The following is a 22070-nucleotide window of genomic DNA, read 5'->3' on the forward strand; positions in this document are numbered from 1 at the left end:
CCAATGCAGGGGACACGGGTTCGAGCCCTGGTCTGGGAAGATCCCACACGCCCAGAGCAGCTAAGCCCGTGAGCCACAACTACTGAGCCTGCGTGCCACAACTACTGAAGCCCACATGCCTAGAGCCCGTGCTCTGCAACAAGAGAAGCCACCGCAGTGAGAAGCCCGTGCACCACAACGAAGAGTGACCCCCGCTCGCTGCAACTAGAGAAAGCCCGCGCACAGCAACGAAGACCCAACACAGCCAAAAATAAAACAAATAATTAAAAAAAAAAAGCATACAAAATACAAGCCCAAATGCAGTATTGTGAGATTTAACAGACATACAATTACTCCTATAATTGTAAATATCATATTGCTATAAAACTTTTTGAAGGCTTTCTCTCATTTTGTACTTTTCTTATTACAGACCAGTTTGGATTATAATGCCACATTTTTCATGTGTTGAAACAGTATAATAGATCCATAGATATGCAGATGAAAGTAGTGCTATTTTTACTTCAATAAAGTTTTTTTTTTTTTTAGAAGTTTATTTATTTTTGGCTGCATTGGGCTTTGGCTGCATTCCTGCGTGTGGGCTTTCTCTAGTTGTGGTGAGTGGGGGCTACTCTTCGTTGCGGTGCGCGGGCTTCTCATTGCGGTGGCTTCTCTTGTTGCGGAGCACGGGCTCTAGGCACACGGGCTTCAGTAGTTGCAGAGCATGGGCTCAATAGTTGTGGCTCATGGGCTCTAGAGTGCAGCCTCAGTAGTTGTGGCACACGGGCTTAGTTGCTCCGCGGCATGTGGGATCTTCCTGGACCAGGGATGGAACCCGTGTCCCCTGCATTGGCAGGTGGATTCTTAACCACTGGGCCACCAGGGAAGTCCCTATAAAATTTTTAAGGCAATTAGTAATGCACTAATTTCAAAAGGAACTGTCTGAGATGGGTAGTGTAGGTCAAAATCAGTGTCACTGCTTGAGCAAGCTGTTTAACATCCAACTCTTCTTGTCTTAAATGACTTTATAGGATTGTTGTGAGGATGTAAGGAAATAACATAAGCACAGGGCCTAACACTGTATCTAGAACATAATAAGAACTTTAAAAAACACTGAGGATTATTCTCAGTACTGATTGTGAAAACTTTTTTAAGATTTTCATTTTTATAACTTTGTTCTAAATTATAGTTTTTAAACCTTTTATTTTGGAACAGACCTCTATTAAACTCCCCGCCTCCCCCAATCATGAAACTTCTCAGCAATTTGGAATCCAAAAAGTCTTGTTTAGGGGTTGGCATTCCTGTTCACCATGAATGTTTCATTTGGAGAGGCCAGGGCTTTTCCTTTGGTCTCCCTGCTTTATAGTATTTTTCTTAGTAGTTAACTTTCTCTTCTTCATTATACTTATTCTCATTTTAAGCTTTGTTTTGTTTTTCATGTGTTAAAGTTTTTATTTTGTGTCTAATGATAATAACTGACTCATTCATAATAAATCTCTTTGGCGCTTTGAGTTACCACCAAATCAAAGGTTTGTGTCTAAAGAACGAATTTGTTCAGTATGTTTTTTCTCTGACAATTGATTATTTTTAAAATAGATTTGACAAAGTTGCATTTTTAAGGACTTTTGCATTTTCTGGTGTATTAACCTTTTATTCTTTTATGGTAATACAATAGATTTTACAGTTGTTTGGAATTTCGTTTCTAAATTTTAGACTTTGAAACTTTGAATTCTCTGTAGTTTATCCGTATCTGGAAAGCAATCTGTAACTTTGTCTTCCCTCAGATTATTGTCTTATAATGTTATTGTCTCATAAGTATCTTTGCTTGATAAAGCTAAGTTTGAATCAAAGTCTAGATGCAATCTGATTCAGTATTATTTTCCTGAAAAAGTTATATGGATAAACATCATTGAAATTTATCTGCATAATAATATTAATAATAGTTAATGCGTATTGAGCTCCTTCTATGTACCAGGCAATGATGCGCATTGTCTTATTTAATCCTCAGGATGAGACTATGAGATAGATACTCAGGCTTGAAGACATCACATACCTGGTAGAGGTGGGATTTGAACTAAGTCAGTTTGATTACCAGTCCAAAGCACTTGACCATTAGATGATATTTTCTTTCCTAATGAACACTGTAAAGAAGGAATGAAATATTATGGATCTAAATCGGCACCTTTAGCTCCCCCAACTAGGAATATCTTTTGCATCACTAACATTTTACCTTCCAGAGTACATCTCATGCCTTGTGCTTACTCAGTGTAGCAGAATTAAAACTGCTGAGGTAAACAATCTCTGAATACCATTGAAACCTATAAGAAAGACTGAATATGTCTTAGATGCCCTTTAAATTAGCACCTGCCAAGCTGGAATCTGAAGCAGTTCTCATTTTAAACTATTCAAGATTTACTTCACACTCTATATCTCGATATCTTCATAGTTTAGTCAATTCTAAATTGTGCTCTTCAAGAATTGACATCCTTTTTGAGGGAAGAAGACCTGAAATGGATTCAGAATGCTTCTGTATGACAGTCTTAACCTCTCCTCTCATTGAAGAATTTAGATGTGAGACTTTGTTGAATGACAGTGAAGTTTAAGAGCCTCTGTAGCTCAGTTTGGAATTCCAAGTAATAAGTAGTAATGCTAACCATGAGTACAGGTATTTCTTAAAACTTATGATGGAATTATAAAAATCTCAATTCTCCTTTAATACTAATATTCAATATCCAACTTCATTGCAATAGAAGCAGGTAATAGTTGGTTTGCAAATTCCTCTGCCCTGATTATATGGATTTTTAAGGGGCAGGGTCTTGGGGTTAACTACTAGATAATTACATTAAACAATCGATTGTGAACCCTGTATTTATGTGGAGGTCAATTTTCTATTAACCAAACAATTATGCCCTAGCTTCTGCACCTTGTTGTATATGTTCCTTTCTTTAATTCTTTATACATTTGACAAAGGCAAGTTGGGGAAAGAAGACAGGTGCTAAAAGCAAAAGATGAAACAATGAAATAGGTTTTATAGAGAAGCAGTTTAGCATGGTGCTTAAGAGTATAGATTCTGGAGCTAGACTGTGTAGGTTCAGGTCATGGCTCTGCCATTTACTGGCTTTGTGAGCCTGGACAAATTACTTGAACTTTCGCTGCCTCTGTTGTACAAAGTGGGGATAATAGAAGTATCTACCTTATAGGATTATTGTGAGGATTAAATGAGTTAATCTATGTAAGGTGATTATAATTGAACGTGCCTGGCTTAGTAAGTACTTAGTGAATGTTATTATTAATAGAGGTGAAGGAAAAGAATATTGATAGCACCTCTGTTATGTAGAACTTGTCCATCCAGAAGCCTCAGCAATCTAAAGGACCAGAAAAGTCTCTGATTAACTAAATAGATAGCCTTAAGAGCAAGCATTTTACTTGCTCTCTACTGTTCTTGGCTCTCACTTGGGTCCTGTGTATCTTTTTATGTAATTTTAGTAAGCTGGTGTGCCAGTTATCAATTTATTGCCTCTCAGCTCCAAATTCACTCTTCATTAGCTACGCTGCAAAAATGGATGTGGGCCCTTTAAATATTTTTCCTTTGCCAGCTGGCACAATGTTAAGCTTTGTCAGTAGAGGATACTGGAGAGAAGTTGTAAGAAGAAGGGGTTTTCCCTCTTGGTTCTGGCAGGCTTGCTCAGCAGGCCTCCTAGGCGACTTGATTCCTGTAGCACAGCCAGCCTCACCAGTGTCCAGCTTCTGCACTGCAGGTGGCTTTCAAAGCCCCAGACTCCTGCTGAACACACAGCTTCTCCAGCACCCAGCAGTCAGTAGTTCCCACTGGCAACCCCGTCTTGGGTGGTTTTATAGGAGAGTCTCTCTGGTGAGACCCTTTCCCATGAACAGTTTGCCCAACACCCTAGAGTGCAGATTTCCAGTGAGTTAACACCAGTGTGGCACCACAGAAACTTCCCTGCTTGTGATATTGTGATTTATAATAAGAAGTATGTATTTGCTTTTCCTCCTTTTCCTGGCACAGAGTTCCTAAAACCCCTTGGAATTTCCTAAATGATAAGAGCCATAAAGGTGTCTTACTATGTGAATGAAGTGACTTTTGGAAAGCCACTAGGTAACCTAAGGATGGGGGCTTGTCACCTGGAGAACCAACCGCATGATTCCAAGGGTTGAAACTTAACAGTCCCACCAGGGAGGGGAAAGGGGATGGAGGTTGAATGAATCGTCAGTGGCCAGTGACTTAATCAATCATGCCTGTGTAATGAGGGCTCCATAAAACCCCAAAGGACAGGGTTTGGAGATCTGGTTTGGTGAACACATGGAGGTGCTGGGAGAGTTGCATGCTCAGAGAGCATGGAAGCTCCGTGACCTTTCCCCATACCTTGCCTATGAATCTCTTATATCTGGCTGTTCTTGAGTTATATTCTTTTATAATAAACAGGTAATCTAGTAGGTAAAATGTTTTTCTGAGTTCTGTTCAATTAATTGAACCCAAGGAACCTCTGATCTATAGCTAGTTGGTCAGAAGCACTGGTAACAACCTGGACTTGGAACTGGCATCTGAAATGGCAGGGGGCCCGTCTTGTAGGACCTGATGCTATTTCCGGGTAGTGTTAGAATTGAACTGAATTGTGGGACACCCTACTGGTGTCCAAGCATTGCTTGGTCTAGGGAAACACCACCACCACACATATACCTCGGAATTGGTCCCAGACCTTTTACTGCTGTTCATTGAGCCCCAGCCATGCCCTCTCCAGCTGAGTTTGGATCTCAGCCCTTATGAGACCTCTTCTTTGAGCAGATCTTATTTTGGTCCTAGGTAGTCACTGCTCCTTTTAGCTGCAGTTCTTATGTTCTTTAGAGTTCTTTCTTACTGGCTAATTTCTCATTATTCCAGTCCCCTTTTATAGTTACTCTTTGTATTAAATTTTTCTGGTTCAAATTACTTTATGATTTCCATTTCTTGACTGAACCCTGACTAATACAGCTGGGTAATGGGTCATAAAATCATATAAGTATTGAGGCTGAGCAGTGAATCAGGCCTGGAGGAAGATAAAATGGTCCAAGTGTCATGATGTGTGGCAGCTAACCTCCAGTGTCAGTGCCTGGGAGTCTAAGGGAGTCGTGAGAACCGTGGTCAACTGTGGCACAGAAGAGCATGTGCCATTTGATGACACCAGCCCTGCTGTTGCCAAATCTTCCTACTTTTCAGAAGTTGGAAATCTGGATTTTTATATGAATCTTCTAAATTTTATACTTTGGCTACTAATTCAAATATTATTGCGTCGCTGTGTGGGTCAAAAAACCTGTGTTTTGGACTTCCCTGGTGGTGCAGTGGTTAAGAATCCGCCTGCCAATGCAGGGGACATGGGTTCGATCCCTGGTCCAGGAAGATCCCACATGCCACGGAGCAACTAAGCCCGTGCGCCACAACTACTGAGCCTGTGCTCTACGGCGCACGTGCCGCAACTACTGAGCCCATGTGCTGCAACTACTGAAGCCCGTGTGCCTAGAGCCCGTGCTCCACAACAAGAGAAGCCACCGCAATGAGAAGCCTGTGCACTGCAATGAAGAGTAGCCCCCGCTCTCTGCAACTAGAGAAAGCCCACATGCAGTAACAAAAACCCAACACAGCCAAAAACGAAACACAACAAAACCAAAAAAACCCCTATGTTTTGAAATGCCAGTCTCAATCCTCTGGGCTGGACTGTCTGATTTCTAAGCTCTCTGTAAAGTAGAAAGAGCAAACTAGAAGGGGTGGGGCAACAAGTAGAGGAAATAAGTCACAGTATGACAACAAGGGGGGAGACTGAAAAACGTTTCAAATTACTACAAAACCTAAGTGTTCTGTAGTAATTTGAAGTGTTACTACGTGTTTAGAACTGCTTGGTAAAGGGGAAAACGTCTCTACGTGCGTATTAAGGGCACTGTGCTCTCTACTCCCACCACAGTATAATAATTAATAATAACAGTAGCTACAGTATCAACTCATGTGTCAAGTTCTGCACTGATTTTAACAGTAACATTGAAAGGGAAGAATTCTTATCCTGTTTATAGATGAGGAAACTGAGCCTCAAGGTTTACTAAGTTCAAAGCCACTGTTTATATAGCCTCTAATTAAATGAACAAAAAAAATGTTTTAAGCCTGGCTATATAATAGGGATTCTTTGTGGCAAATTTAAAAAATATGATAATGTGTAAAAGGAAAATAAAATCATCCACTGTCCAGTGAGAATCACTAGTAACATTTTTGTTTCTTTTCATTCTTTTTTTTTTTCTATTTGTTTGCATTTTTAAATGGTGGATTATGTGGTATATGTATAAATTTACATTTCCCGTTCTTTTACCTGGTAATTATAAACATTTTCCTTTATTATTAAAAACATATTCTAAGCACTTTTTTGGGGCGGGGGGCATGCTGCGTGGCTTGTGGGATCCAGGGATTGAACCTGGGCCCTTGGCAATGAAAGTGCCAAGTCCTAACCACTGGACCACCAGGGAATTCCCTATAGGCACTTTTTTTTTTTGGCTGTATTGGGTCTTCGTTGCTGCATGCAGGCTTTCTCTAGTTGCCGCAAGTGGGGGCTACTGTTAGCTGCGGTGCGCAGGTTTCTCATTGCGGTGGCTTCTCTGTTGTGGAGCACGGGATCTAGGCGCGGTGGGCTTCAGTAGTTGTGGCATGTGGGCTCAGTAGTTGTGGCTCGCGGGCTGTAGAGTGCAGGCTCCGTAGTTGTGGCGCACAGGCTTCGTTGCTCTGCGGCATGTGGGGTCTTCCCGGACCAGGGCTCGAACCCGTGTCCCCTGCCTTGGCAGGCAGATTCTTAACCACTGCGCCACCAGGGAAGTCCCCTATAGGCACTTTTTAATGTTTTCATTACGTTCAGTTATTTTATATACAGAAATTCTTACTATGCATTTAATTTGTTTTCAAGTTTTTGCTATGATAATAGTGTTGAATGAATATTTTTGTGTCTAATGCTATGACCATATTTCAGATTATTTCCTCAGGGGTAGAATGACAAGATTAAAGAGCGTAAACACCTTCAAGAAGGTTCTCAATCTATATTACCAGTTTTTTTAAACGCATTTTTTTTCAACAAATGCAAATGACACTGTGTTCTCACAAACACTGAGTACTATCATTTTTAATTTTTAAAACTTTGCTAATTTGATAGAGAAAATGTAGTTTATTATTTTAATTTTCTCAGTTCAATCAAACTTCTTATGTATTAATAATATAATATTTCATTGCCAGTGTTTTCCCAGGTCTTTCCCATGCATCAACGGGTTTTTGTTTGTTTTTGTAGTCACATCAAACAATCTTATGGGATTTCCTTTTATTTTTAGAAAGGACTCTTATACAAAAAGACAAGTTAGTCTTGTTTTCCAAGATTGAAGGAAGTGGCATCAATAAAGTATTGCTTGTTCTTACCTCTATGTCAAATGAATTAGGAAAGGGGAAGCCTATATGCCACTGGCATAATGGCAACTGTGGTAGCATTGTTCACTTGAACTTCTGTCCAAGTATCTGGGTTTTGTTTTGTGATTCTTGTGGAGGAGGGGCTTAGAAGCATTTATTGCATGCTACTGATGAGGCTGAAGATAAGTAATAATGACAGCTACTCTGTGCTAAATGTGCTAACATCATACTCCTACATGATCGCAGTAGTAGTGGCAGCCCTGAAGGATATTGAACTTGCTCAGTATCACAGAGCCACTACTTAGAGGCAGGAAGCTTTTTGGCATCTTGCCTCAGTTGTAAGGACTTGAAGAATTGAGTTCATATTTGAGTTTTCTTCGTTATCTGTTACTGACACTTAGCAGCAGATAATGTAGTATTTAAATTGACATTAGGAAGTATCTCCTTGAAGCAGGCTTATTTGTAAGAATATGGAGAAAGCCTTTGTTGCTTGAACAAGAGTTACTTTGTGCCCTGTGATATTTCATCTCTTCAGTGCCTGGAGCTTTGAAGGGATCAGTCTCATAACATGAGATGCATCTTTGATTTTTTAGGAAACTATAGTTGATGCTTTCAGAACTAACATGAACATGGTATAAGGGAGATTGAAATAAACAATCTTCAGTATTAAAAGCTTTTAAAATTATCAACATGTGTTTAGTTGAACCAAACAATTTATTGACTGTTTCTATGAGCAAGGAAAGAGAAACCATTTAACTACCTTGGTGTCTGTGAAGAAAACTAAACTGACTTCAAAGCTTTGCACTGCACTGATAGCTAATGGCATTGAATACAAACTGTTGTTTTAGCTAATACTTCTGGTCAATCCTTTGGCTTAGTCAGGCTACAGATGTGAAATTGTAAAATGAGATATCATAAAATGAATGGCATTGCACAGTTCATGCCTCTCTTGAGCAAGTATTTCATTTCTCCACCAGAAACTATTGCTTTGGGAACTCTTTTCATCTTGGACCAACACTTGGAATTTGTAGTTCTTCATTTAAATATACCCTTTTAGTGATTTACCATAAGCAAAGGAGGGAACCATAAGCAAAATGTCAGCATTTTAACTTTGACATGTACATAGTTTTGAGATTAAATAACAAATTGTGAAGTTGTGTGAAAGAATACAGCTGTACAAATAACATGGAGCCACATCTCAAGTGCTTGAAATAAATAAGATTGAGTCTAAAATGATTTAGGTAGTTAAAAAAAATTTTTTTAAGAAAAATTGAAACTATAACCCATGACAACTATGCTTATTTTTTTGACTATTGATTTTTTTTTCAATCACAAGTGTTGCCTCTATAATTAGGTTGCTGTAAGAAAGTTAGTACACATTTATCAAGCTGATGAAAGTTATGTAGAATAAATAATCTTTATATCGCTTTGCTGAAGATTGAAACAGTGACTGAACAGTGATTGAAACAGTGCTGAAGATTGAAACAAGGTTTTGAGCTCCTTGGAAATAAAACAGTTGTCATTTAAGGTATTTGCATGAATGAGACAGATGACAGCATTGCCTCACATTTACTATGATGGAATCCTATTATGGTTCTTCATTATATGTACTTTAATACCCCTTGAGCCAAAGGATAAATTCTGAATCAAATAACCACTGAAAATTCTAGATATGGTTATGCTTTTAAGGGACTTGTTAGGCCTATTTCCCAGCACAAGTATTCTAAAGAGGTTCCAGTGCATTCGTATATTTGTTGATATTAAAGGCCAGTGGAGTGGCAGGTACCAAGTCCCCAGTGCCTTGCATGATGCTGGGCATTTAATTCATTCTCTTAGTATATGTTTAGGGGAGAATCTGTTATGTGCCAGATACTGTTCTATAAACTGAGTATTCAGCAGGAAATTAAAAACAAAAGTTTCTGGGCTTCCCTGGTGGTGCAGTGGTTGAGAGTCTGCCTGCCAATGCAGGGGACGCAGGTTCACGCCCTGGTCTGGGAGGATCCCATATGCCGCGGAGCAACTAGGTCCGTGAGCCACAACTACTGAGCCTGCGCGTCTGGAGCCTGTGCTCCACAACAAGAGAGGCCGCGATAGTGAGAGGCCCGCGCACCGCGATGAAGAGTGGCCCCCGCTCGCTGCAACTAGAGAAAGCCCTCGCACAGAAACGAAGACCCAACACAGCCAAAAATAAATAAATAAATAAAATGCTGGCTTAACTCCTAGAGAGTTTCATAAAAAAAAAAAAAAAAAGGGGGCTTCCCTGGTGGCGCAGTGGTTGAGAATCTGCCTGCCAATGCAGGGGACACGGGTTCGAGCCCTGGTCTGGGAAGATCCCACATGCCACGGAGCAACTAGGCCCGTGAGCCACAGTTGCTGAGCCTGCGCGTCTGGAGCCTGTGCTCCGCAACAAGAAAGGCCGCGATAGTGAGAGGCCCGCGCACTGCAATGAAGAGTGGCCCCCGCTCGCGGCAACTAGAGAAAGCCCTCACACAGAAACAAAGGCCCAACACAGCCATAAATAAATAAATAAAAATTAAAAAAAAAAAAAAGTTTCTGCCTTCATAGAACTTAAAGTTTTGGGGTAAGGAGTTCCAGGAACAAACATAGGTTTGCTTAATTTAGTTAACTTAGTTTAACTTCATTTGGTAAATAAATGTGCTTTAATTTCAAAATAGACTGAAAACATAATACAGTAATTTTAGCTCACACTGCCTTTCCTCAGAGGAAATATTACAAAGCTAGATGATTTACTCAAGTTTACCTCAATGATCTCCTTTTTACAAATTCTCAAATTCTTTTTTTTCTGACTTTTTTAATGGTATTGTAATACAGATCTCATGCTTACACTGTTGTAGATCAGGGTTTTCCAGGCGTTTGGATTTCACAGGTCAGTAATATATTTGAAATTCAGGAGAATTGATAAAGGATTGCCTGCTTTAATTTTGCCAAGTAAGGACACTAAAAAACAAAAACTATTGTCACCATCATTTCTTAAAAGAAAGGACATTTTAACATAAAAGAGTATGTAGGACATAATCTTAGAGTACAGAATAGTCCTCTACATTGAAGAAATAAAATGTTATGGAAAGCTCATTACATTGTCCTTATTTCTCATTTTGCCACAGACCTTTAGAAAATGTCAACAGAGAACAATTATAACTAATTGTAATTTTGGTTTTCCTCTTGATGTTGCTAAGGGATTTTTCTGACACACTATTTAAAGAGGTTGTGTGATTGGATTTTATCTTTTTTTTTAGAGGTAGATTTTATATAATGGATTTATGTCTTGTGCCATATGAGGGACATTGTCTTGGAATGCACAGGGCAGCAGAGTTCAATGTCAAATCTAATCATGCCTCTACACTGACTAGACTAGCTGTGTGATCTTGGTCAAATCATCCCTCATTTTTGGCTTTTGAGTCTCCATCTTCATAGAGCGAGGATCATTTCTTAAATTTCTTCCAGTTCTTAAACTTGGATTCCATGTTGATAACTTTGGTAGCTAGTATCACACTTTCAAAAGTATGTGTCTAAAGATTAATAAAAATTTTTACTGTCTTTCTAAAAATTTGGACCAGGCTCCCGTTCACATTCCTTCAGCTGAGAGCATTTAATTGTTCATACATGATTAACAAAGAAGTGTAATTTCATGACTATGTACTTTAAAGATTTACCATAATTTTTTTGTAATGATATTAGCTACACATGGAGATTTGACTGTTTTCTAGCTTGGGCCTTTGGGAAATTCTTATAAAATCTGTTGTGATAGATAATGTTCAGAAATCTGGTCCATGTAAATAAGTGAATGGAATTATAAGTAATTTCATCTTGGAAACAAGAATATCTAAAAATATTAGATTATTTTAAATTACTTAAAATTTAAAAGGCAGCATTTTAGGAGAATTATTTTTTACTTTATAGATTTGAAGTTTTTGTTTTTGTTTTTTTTGTGGTGTCCATAGTTATTCTGGATGGTATGTACCCCTCAGTTCTCTTAAATGGTACTATTTCAGCACCTTAATTTTGTGGTATGCAAGCCTCAAAAACTCTTCTGCTCCTGCTTTTAAAACTTGTCTCAATCTAGTGCTTCATGTGACTCCAGTGTGGAATATAATGAAGCACCTGGTAAGTGCCTTGTGAATTTGTGGATTGATCCACAGTTGTAAACACCACTGGTTTCTGCATGCAGTTTTTTACATAAAATTCTGGTGAATGATTTTTAAGGACTATCTGAATGACAAATTAGATTAAGAAAAAAAGAATTTCTTTTTCGGCCGCAGCACGTAGCTTTCAGGATCTCAGTTCCCCAACCAGGGATTGAACCCAGGCCATGGCAGTGAAAGCCCAGAATCCTAACCACTAGGCCACCAGGGAATTCCCCAAGAAAACATTTTGAAAGTGGTTTTTGGTATTCTTCATAGACCTCTGACCTTGATTTCGAAAAACTGCCATGAAGACGCCTTGTTAAAATTGAATAGTTCTGAAATGAATCCTTTCAGAGGTCCTGGCTGAGTAAATTACTCTCCAGATAATTTTATAGAGTAAAAGGTACAGATCTTAATACAGTTTGCTGAAATGTGACAAATGTATATAAATGTAACTCACATCCCAATCAAGATTTAGAACACTTCCATCATCCTAAAGAAATAACCTGGTGCCATTTTCCAGTTAGTCTTTTCTGCCACTGTGTAACCCTCCTGCCAGAAGCAGCCGCTGTTCTGATTTCTATTGCCATAGATAGTTTGGCCTGCTTTTAAGCTTTATATAAATGGACTCAGTACATGCTCTCTTTGTATAAGGCCTTTCAAACATCGGGCTGATGTTTTTGAGATTCATGTTGCTGTATGAAGCAGTCATTTTTTCCTTTTTGTTACTGATTAGTATTCCATTGTGTAAGTATACCACAGTTTGTTTATCCATTCTGCTGTTGCTGTACATCTGATTCAGATTATGGCTATTATGGATAAAGCTTCTATGAGCATTCTTATACAAATTTTGGTGGGGACATATGCTTTCATTTCTCTTGGTAAATACCCAAAAGTGGAATTGCTGGTTTAACCTTATAGGAGATGACCAGTTCTCCAAAGTGGTTGTACCATTTTATGCTCTCACCAACAATGTATGAGAGTTCCAGTTGCTCTATATCCTTGCCATCATTTAGTGTTGTCAGTCTTTTTAATTTTAGCCGTTCTAGTGGGTGTGAAGAGGTATCTCACTGTGGTTTCAATTTGCACTTTCATGATGCTTAAATGATGTTGAGCACCTTTTCATGGGCTTCCTGGCCATTCATATATCTTTTGTGAAGTATCTGTTCAGTGTTTTACCCGTTTTTATTTTTTAATTTTAATTTTGTCTCTTATTGAGTTGTATTCATTCTTTATATTTTAAATACAAGAGCTTGTCAGTGTCTTAGGTTGGGCTCCCCAGAAAACAGACTCTGAGAAGATTTGCATGCAGGAAGTTTATTGGGGAGTGCTCTTGGGAGTAACACCTGTAACTGGGTTACAGGTGTAACATGGGTTACTGGTAACCCAAGTAATTCTTGAGAGCAATTAGCTCTTTCTCTTTTCGGTACATACATCCCTTTCCTCTCTTCTCATCTTCCCTTAATTTGCAAATCTGGGGTATCTTTCATTTCCATTTCCCAGAGTAGAGCATAGTCAAAATGCTGACAGGACAATCTTCTTTCCTAGTAATTTATTCATTAGTTTGAATTGTGGAGTTCTGAAACCAAGGCCTTCAAATGAAACGGTATGCTCAGTCCAGTTCAGTTTTACCCTCGTTTTTGTCCTTCCTTAGCAGTAAAACTTGACATTCATGATTTTTTTTAAACAAAGGTGACTTTTATGAATTGTTTAGAGAGAATGATGAAAAGACTAATTACCACGTCACCTTCTACACAGAATAGAGCTGTTTTTCCATCTTGTGTTCTCCATGCTCTGACAGTTTGTCTCAAATGAATGCTGTGATTAGCAGTACTTTGGTGAGTTTAGTAACTTGGAAAAGACAAAGACTCTTAGAATAGCTCAGTATTGAGCATTAAAATAGTAACACCAGTTGTCTGGTGTCATTTTTCCAAAATGCTTTGGCCACTTTCTCCTATTGACTCCTCTATCTTCACAAGACATGTAGAAATATTATTTTACAGAAGAAAAGTTGAGGGACTTCCCTGGTGGTGCAGTGGTTAAGAATCCACCTGTCAGTGCAGAGGACACGGGTTCAAGCCCTGGTCCAGGGAGATCCCACATGCCACAGAGCAACTAAGCCTGTGCGCCACAACTACTAAGCCTGCGCTCTAGAGCCAGTGAGCCACAACTACTGAGCCCACGTGCCACAACTACTGAAGCCTGCACGCCTAGAGCCCGTGCTCCCCAACAGGAGAAGCCACCGCAATGAGAAGCCTGCGCACTGCAACAAAGAGTAGTCCCTGCTCACTGCAACTAGAGAAAGCCTGCGTACAGCAACGAAGACCCAACGCAGCCGAAAAATTAATTGATTAATTAATTAATTAAAAAATAAGAAGAGTTGAGGTGCTAACTTGTTAACTAATTTGAACATGGAGTCAGTTCTGCCTCCCAAGCCAGTGCCCCAACCACTGGATGCATTCAGAACACTCTCAGTTTATAAGTAGTTAATGGCTATCCTGAATGTATGAAGGGGTGACCTGGCCTAGGTGCTAAGGGGATTTCCCTCTTGCTATAGGGCAAGTATTAGCTGGTGCTGACATTGCAACTGTAGTTCCCCCATTTTCAGTAGATACACAATAGGTATAGATCCCTTCTTTGTTCCCAAACAAGGAGGGGGTAATGTTTCAACCAGCCTTTCAGCTAAAAACCCATTTTCCTATAGAGGCAGTACTTGTACATATATATTCCCACAGCTTCACAGTTGCAAGTTCAGTAGTATATTAACTAATACAACCATTGTTATTTTTGCTAACCTCATAAAAGAAACTAAAACAGAAAAGTTAAGTACATGATATACTGTTAAATTATTAAAACTTTTCCCTAAGCAACATAAATGCCCTCTTGTAGGTTTTTTTTTTTTGTTTTTTTTTAATTTTATTTTTGGCTGCGTTGGGTCTTTGTTTCTGCGCACAAGCTTTCTCTAGTTGTGGCGAACAGGGGGTACTCTTCATTGTGGTGTGCGGACTTCTCATTGCGGTGTCTTCTCTTGCTGTGGAGCAGGGGCTCTAGGTGCGCGGGCCTCAGTAGTTGTGGCTCAACGGGCTTATTTGCTCCATGGCATGTGAGATCTTCCCGGACCAGGGCTAGAACCTGTGTCCCCTGCATTGGCAGGCAGATTCCCAACCACTGCGCCACCAGGGAAGTCCACCCTCCTGTAGTTTTAAAGATCATTTTTCATACTGCTAAGACTTCAGGAAGCCATATAGGATACATCCCCGCTTCAAGAAATTTTGAAACTTAATCTTTTGTATCTTGTATGTCAGGATACTGTCTCTTAAAGAAATCTGAGTGAAAAGAAAAAACTGGGATTAAGTGGATTAAAACCATAGATCATTTATGGCATTGATTGTGATGATGGTTTCACAGATGTATACTTATTTCCAAACACATAAAGTTGTATGCATTAAATATCTATAGCTCTAGTATGTCAACCTTAGTCAAGCGTTTTTTAAAAAGCTATAGGACATTTTAGCATCAAACTGAATATGGGGACTTCACTGGTGGTGCAGTGGTTAACAATCCGCCTGCCAATGCAGGGGACACGGGTTCGATCCCTGGTCTGGGAAGATCCCACATGCCGCGGAGCAACTAAGCCCGTGCGCCACAACTACTGAGCCTGTGCTCTAGAGCCCGCGAGCCACAACTACTGACCCTGCGTGCCACAACTACTGAAGCCCGTGCGCCTAGAGCCCATGCTCTGCAACAAGAGAAGCCACTGCAATGAGAAGCATGCGCACCGCAACGAAGAGTAGCCCTCAGTCGCTGCAGATAGAGAAAGCCGTGTGCAGCAAGAAAGACCCAACGCAGCCAAAAATAAAATAAATAAATAAATAAATAAATAAAATAAATTTAAACTGAATACGTTTTTCATTGTATGAGTAATACATGTTCATTGCAGATAAATTTAAAATGTGTTGTAGGGACTTCCCTGGTGGCACAGTGGTTAAGAATCCGCCTGCCAATGCAGGGGACATGGGTTCGAGCCCTGGTCCGGGAAGATCCCACATGCCACGGAGCAACTAAGCCCGTGTGCCACAACTACTGAGCCTGCGCTCTAGAGCCCACGAGCCACAACTGCTGAGCCCGTGTGCTGCAACTACTGAAGCCCACATGCCTAGAGCCCATGCTCTGCAACAAGAGAAGCCACCGCAGTGAGAAGCCCGCGCACTGCAACAAAGAGTAGCCCCCACTTGCTGCAACTAGAGAAAGCCTGCATGCAGCAACCAAGACCCAACACAGCAAAAAAATAATAATAATAAATAAATTTTTAAAGTGTGTTGTAAATTATATATTACACATTATGTTTATAATCTATAAAGTAAAAAATTTGTTAATGGGTAATTTATACTTGTTCTACTTGTATGTATACCTTTTCAAAAGAATTATGAGATTATCAATGCATATTGTTGGCCACTAGCTTTTTCCTCATAACAGTACACCATGACTTTCTATATCCATGAATAGACCTGTATCATAATTCTTAATTGTTGAGTCTTGTGCTACTGTGATGAAGTATTAAAGTTTATTAGCTAGTCTCCTTTCTTGGACATTTAGGTTATTTTCAGGTTTGCATTCTTAATATGTGCAGTGGTCATCTTTGCATAGTTCTTTCTTTCTTAGGATAAATTTCTAGAAGTGAAATCGCTGGATCAAAGAATTCACATTTTTGAGGCTTTAAATCTAAATTGCCAAATTGGGGTCCAGGTAGGTTGCAGCAATTCACATTTCTTCCAGTGTTAGACAAGTATACTCATTTCTCCCTATTGTGGGTAGTAGACAAGTGTTCCCACATCATTGCCAATCTGGTAAACTTAAAAATGGCATCTCCTTGTTTTAATTGGCATTATTATTCGTGAAGCTGACGCTTTTTCATGTTCAGTGGCCATTGTAGATTTTGGCCTCACAGATAAGCAGCTCACAGCCTTCATTGCAGATACTTCAGAAACTTTACCCTGTTCATTCATCAATCTTTTCAACAGCTTATGTTTTCTTTCCAGGAGCGACTAAAGCTGGTGACTGTTTTGGGTGCTGGCCTTCTCTGTGGAACTGCCCTTGCTGTCATCGTGCCTGAAGGAGTACATGCACTTTATGAAGATTTTCTTGAGGGTGAGAAAGAGAGACAGGCCTTTGAGATACGTTATTGATGTGGAGGGCTGAAAGGAGAAGCTTAGTGTTGTTTTTTTCTGAACACGGTTCATGTTTGCCATAGAATATATGCCAAAACATATCTTTTGACGTCTTTGACAATAAACACATCAATAGCAGTTTGTGATTGAATGCCTCAATCCATGAATACCACTTAAGATTTATTTGCAATAATGCATGAATTCTGGGCTTTATAAGTATGAGTCATTTTTTAATGTCCATGCAAAAACTTCCAAGATCCTACATGATAATGATTGTATTTTTAGTGTTTTTTAATTGAAAAAAATATATAGATAAACACATTTGGATTCAAGGACCCTTTATAGTAAACTTTGTAGTGAGGACCTCTGTAGTAAAGGATAACTAAAAAATTAAAGAGACCTTTCCTGACAAGCAGAGAACAGTATAGCTGTATAAGAGAAAATGCTGAGCAGTGTCAGCTTGGTTCACTCATCTGCTAAATGATTTGGTCCTTCACACCAGCTGGAAGGCATACTTGATGCAAATTTGTGATTCAGCAAAATCAGATTCCTACTTGTCATGAAACTTCACAGATACCTGTGAAGGACTGAAACCACAAATGTTAAATTGGTGAACTGAATCTTCAAATGCCAAAAGTCTTTTGGACTTTAAGAATAGTATAAAGAGGTGAACACCTTCCAAATTTCTTACTAGTTACGGTATAATAAATAGTCTTTCAGGTCTCAGTAGAGGAAAAGAACTGTGTCTTTTATCCAGATTGATGATGCTCTTATGCCCAGGGTATGAATATGGGCATAATGGTAAAGAGTGAGGATTGTGGAGGTTTCATTGCAAAACAGGACAGAAGCTGAGGATTGGTCAGCCTTAGGGGAAAAAAATAATAAATCAGGAGCCTTAGAGCAGTGGTTTTCACCCTGTTTTGATCGTATATTCTATTGGGGAAAAAGATATACATGTGCTATTGTACTGATTTACTCTGTACATTATAAAACACGCTCCTTAAATAGAAAATTTTGGAATATGAGATTTAAAGTCCTTTCATATTCTAGTGGATCATCTTGAATTTTTCTGGATGTGATCATTACTATCCTGATATCCTAGGAAACATTCAGACTATGATTAAATAGACAATTAAAATTTGTTTTGCTTGTCCTTGTGCTAAGAATTATGGGTGGCAGTTATTTCCTAAACTTGTCTGATAATAAAAGTTCCTTGAGGGAGGGGTACATTTTAAAATTGTAGTTTCCTGGCCCCCAACCTAGACTACTGAATCAGAATTTCCAGGGAAGGGACCTGGGAATGTCTAATTTTAACAAGTTGTCAAATGATTCTTATTAGGCAAGTTTGGGAAACACTGGGGTAGAGGAAAGGACTGCTTCAGGTTTAGTTTTTGTTTGTTTGTTTGTTTTTTAATAACAGTTTATGAGATAATTTACATACCATATTTCAGGTATAGTTTTAAAGTTAAATGTAGCTACTATGTGTTGGGTTGCTTTCCTTTATTTTAATAGTTTTCCTGGTTTTGTCCTAAAATAATTTTGTGGATTCATTTGAAAATGAATGTGCTGTATAAACCTGTTTTTTCAAAAATAAGCATTCTGGTCTCTTTAACCTTTTCACCATAGATTATTCTCCTGCCCTAAGCCATCATTAAAAAAATCTTTTAAGGGACTTCCCTGGCGGTCCAGTGGTTAAGACTCCGTGCTTTCACTGCAGGGGGTGTGGGTTCGATCCCTGGTCGGGGAACTAAGATCCCACAAGCCGCCCAGCCTTGCCAAAAAAAAGAAAAAAAAAAACTTTAAAAATTATTTTCATTTATATATTTTACATTCACTCTTTTTGGCGTGAATGACTGCATTTTGCCAAATGCATAAAGTCAAAATGCAGAACAGTCCCGTCACCCTCATCCCCTTTTGTAGTCACACCTTTCCCCCAACCTGGGGCAACCTCTGATCTCTTCTCTCTCTCTATAGTTTTGCCTTTTCTGAATGTCATATACACGTAATCTTGTAGCCTTTGGATCTGACTTCTTTCAGTTAGCATAATGAGGTTGAGAGTCATCATGTTGTTCTGTGTATCAATGGTTTGTACCTTTTTATTTCTGAGTAGTGTGCCATTGCTTGGATGAACCATTGTTTGGATGAACCATAGTTTGTTTATTCCTTCACCAGTTGAAAGACATATGGGTTGTTTCCAGTGTTGGTGATTATCAGTAAAGTAACTATAAACATTTGTGTACAGCTCTTTGTGCGAACATGAATTTTTATTTCTTTTGACAGGTGGAATTGCTGGGTTATATGGTAAGTGTGTGTTTACCTTCATAAGAAATTGCCAAACTTGTTTCCAAAGTGCCGGTACCATTTTGTATTCCCCTCAGTAATGTGTGAGAGTTCCAGTTGATTCCCTTCCCAACACTTGATGTTGTCTATTTTGTTTTAGTTTTTTATTTTAGTCACTCTAATAGGTGGGTAGTGGTATCTGAATGTGGTTTTGATTTGCAATTTCCTAATGGCAAATGACGTTGAACATCTTTTCATGTGCTTGATTGCCATTGCTGTGTCTTCTTTGATGGTATCCAATCATTTGTCCATATTTTAAATTGAGTTTTCTTATTATTGAGTTTGGAGAGTTCTTCGTGTATTCTGGATACAAGTCCCTTACTGAGATATGTGATTTGCAAATATTTTCTCCTAGTCTGTGGCTTCATTCTCTTAACAGTATCTTTCACAGAGTAGTTTTTAATTTTGATGAAGTGAATTTATCAGTTCTTTCTTTCATGAATTGTACTTTTGGTGCCATGTTTGAAAACCTTTTGCTAAACCCAAGTTCACAAAGATTTTCTCTTTTGTTTTCCTCTAGAAGTTTTATAATTTTAGGTTTTATACTTAGGTCTGTGATCCATTTTGAGTTAATTTTGAACACAATGTAAAGGTTCATTTTTTTAAAAATAAATTTATTTATTTATATTTTTTATTTTTGGCTGCATTGGGTCTTTGTTGCTGCATGTGGGCTTTCTCTAGTTGCGTGAGCGGGGTCTACTCTGTTGCGGTGCACGGGCTTCTCATTGCAGTGGCTTCTCTTGTTGAGGAGCACGGGCTCTAGGTGCACGGGCTTCAGTAGTTGTGGCTCGTGGGCTCTAGAGCGCAGGCTCAGTAGTTGTGGCTCACAGGCTTAGTTGCTCTGCTGCATGTGGGATCTTCCTGGGCCAGGGCTCGAACCCGTGTCCCCTGCATTGGCAGGCGGATTCTTAACTACTGCACCACCAGGGAAGTCCTTCATTTTTTGCATATGGATGGATGTCCAATAGTTCCAGCACCGTTTGTTGAAAAGACTATCTCTATTGAATTGTCTTTGCACCTTTGTCAAAAATCAATTGACCATGTTTGTGTTGGTCTATTTCTGGATTCTCTGTTCTGTTCCATTAATCTATTTGTCTATCCTTTGCCAATACTACATTTGTCTTGATGACTATATCTTTATAGCAGATTTTGAAATTAGATTGTGAAGTCCTTCTAACTTTGTTCTTATTTTTCAAAATTGTTTTGGTTAAACTAGTTCCTTTGCCTTTCTATAAAAATTTAGAGTCAGCTTGTCAGTATCTACAAAAAAAAATCATGCTGGGATCCTGATTGATATCGAATTGAATCTATAGATTAATTTGGGGAGAATTGACATCTTAAGAATATTGTGCCTTCCAATCCATGAACACAATGTACCTCTCCATTTATTTAGGTCTTCTTTGATTTCTTTCATTAGTATTGTAGTTTTTAGCATACAGATCTGCAAATATTTTGTTAGATTTATACCTAAATATTTCATATTTTTGTGCAGTTGTAAATGTTACTTTAAAAATGTCAATTTCTGATACTCTAGTATTTAGACATTTGATAAGCTCCATGTAACTTGAGCTGCTGTCAGGGCAAAGTGGCAGGAGAAAAGAGAGAACAGAATAACCTATTTTCCCCCCATACTCTTCAGACCACTGGGGCCCTTTTCCTAGATACTGTGGCCAGAAAGATGGTGTATTTCTTGGGGTTTTAACTGCTGTTGTTACTGCCATGAAGTTCTGCAGCTGGGGCTGCCTTCAAGGCAGGGCTGGGAAAGAAAAGAGAGGGAGGGTAAAAGGAAAAAAAGGGGAGGGCTTCCCTCCACACCAACACCTCTCAGCAGTCCCTCTTCCTGGTCCTCTGCTAGAAGGACAGGGTTTCTTTTGAAGTTTTTGCTGCCCTCTCTCCTCTTGCTATTGTTTACTCTTTATAGTCTTCAGGTAGTTGTATTTTGTGTGTTTTGTCCAGAGTTTTTGCGTAATCAGTGTGTGGTTGAGACTATGGTGGGTTTCCTCCACCTTGGCCAGCACCAGAAGTCCCCATCATTCTTTTTAAAAAGTAAAATGTTAATATTCCACGTTATTAAATTTTGAGGTAGCTCAACCATGATGTTAGTTTTAAACTAAGCTATCTCCAAATTTTCCTCATCTCTCTCTATACTGATAAGTCACATCACTTTAGTTTCTGCTACTTTATCTTTTTCTCCCTCCACCCTTTTCCACTCTTTCTTTATTGTACATCAAACCAACTTTTCTCCAAACTTTGAAAAAGGAGTTTATTTACATGTAACTACAGCCTATGGTTTAGTTCTTCTGTGAACCTTATAATTATGATAATTAACATTTTTTCAGAGCTCAGTGTACCATGTTAACTAAGTGCTCTGACACTTTAATAAGCATTAATAAGCATTATTAAATATGAATTAATGTAAAAAGGAGCCTCTCACATACTCTTCTGTATGTATAGCTGTATTTATAACTGACCTTAGATGATTATCAGCGTTCACGTGAGAAAACCATCTTTCTATAGAAACAGAAGTTTTGAGAACATAGTTTATTGAGTACTGCAGTGCTTGTTTACTGTGGAGCTAATGTTTGAAACCACCATAATTCTTTGGAACATGAGAATTGATATGTTTAGGAAGGCAGACTGTTGGTCAAAGACCTAAATATAAATGTGATGCGGTCAGAAACTGTTGTGGTCAGGAATGGTTCAGTATAGATTATCCCACTTATCTCTCCAAGAATGCCGTGTGTCAGGTTCTTTAGAGAGACACAGTTATCACTTTATGGCTTTCTCTGTCATTTTGCTCTACATTTAAAGTAGAGGGTTAAATCTGCTATTGTATTTAATTAACTTTTATCCTATCATTCATTAATAAAAATGGAGCTCTTTAAGGCTCTTGTTATACTTTACTTTCAGGATTCTGAAACATGGATGATCCTGGACTAATACAACCTATCTCATCTACCTCTTACTCTGTCTGCTAAAATGTCTGGTCTCTGCTTTTTCCCCACCCCTTCCTCTCCC

General features: G+C 38.9%; 1 protein-coding gene across 2 annotated transcripts in view; it reads left to right on the forward strand.

The window, feature by feature from the left end:
* Nucleotides 1-22070, forward strand: part of SLC39A9 (solute carrier family 39 member 9) — a 48406-nt gene that overhangs the window by 4168 nt on the left and 22168 nt on the right. The window contains exons 2-3 of one of the 2 annotated variants that reach the window (XM_036842747.1): nt 16584-16692; nt 18993-19013. In XM_036842747.1, the coding sequence (XP_036698642.1) occupies nt 16584-16692; nt 18993-19013 (130 nt within the window). The remainder of the gene's footprint in view (nt 1-16583; nt 16693-18992; nt 19014-22070) is intronic. The other variant, XM_036842748.1, reaches the window with a different exon arrangement.

This window comes from Balaenoptera musculus, chromosome 2 (genome assembly GCF_009873245.2).
Source record: "Balaenoptera musculus isolate JJ_BM4_2016_0621 chromosome 2, mBalMus1.pri.v3, whole genome shotgun sequence".
Taxonomy (NCBI): Eukaryota; Metazoa; Chordata; class Mammalia; order Artiodactyla; family Balaenopteridae; genus Balaenoptera; species Balaenoptera musculus.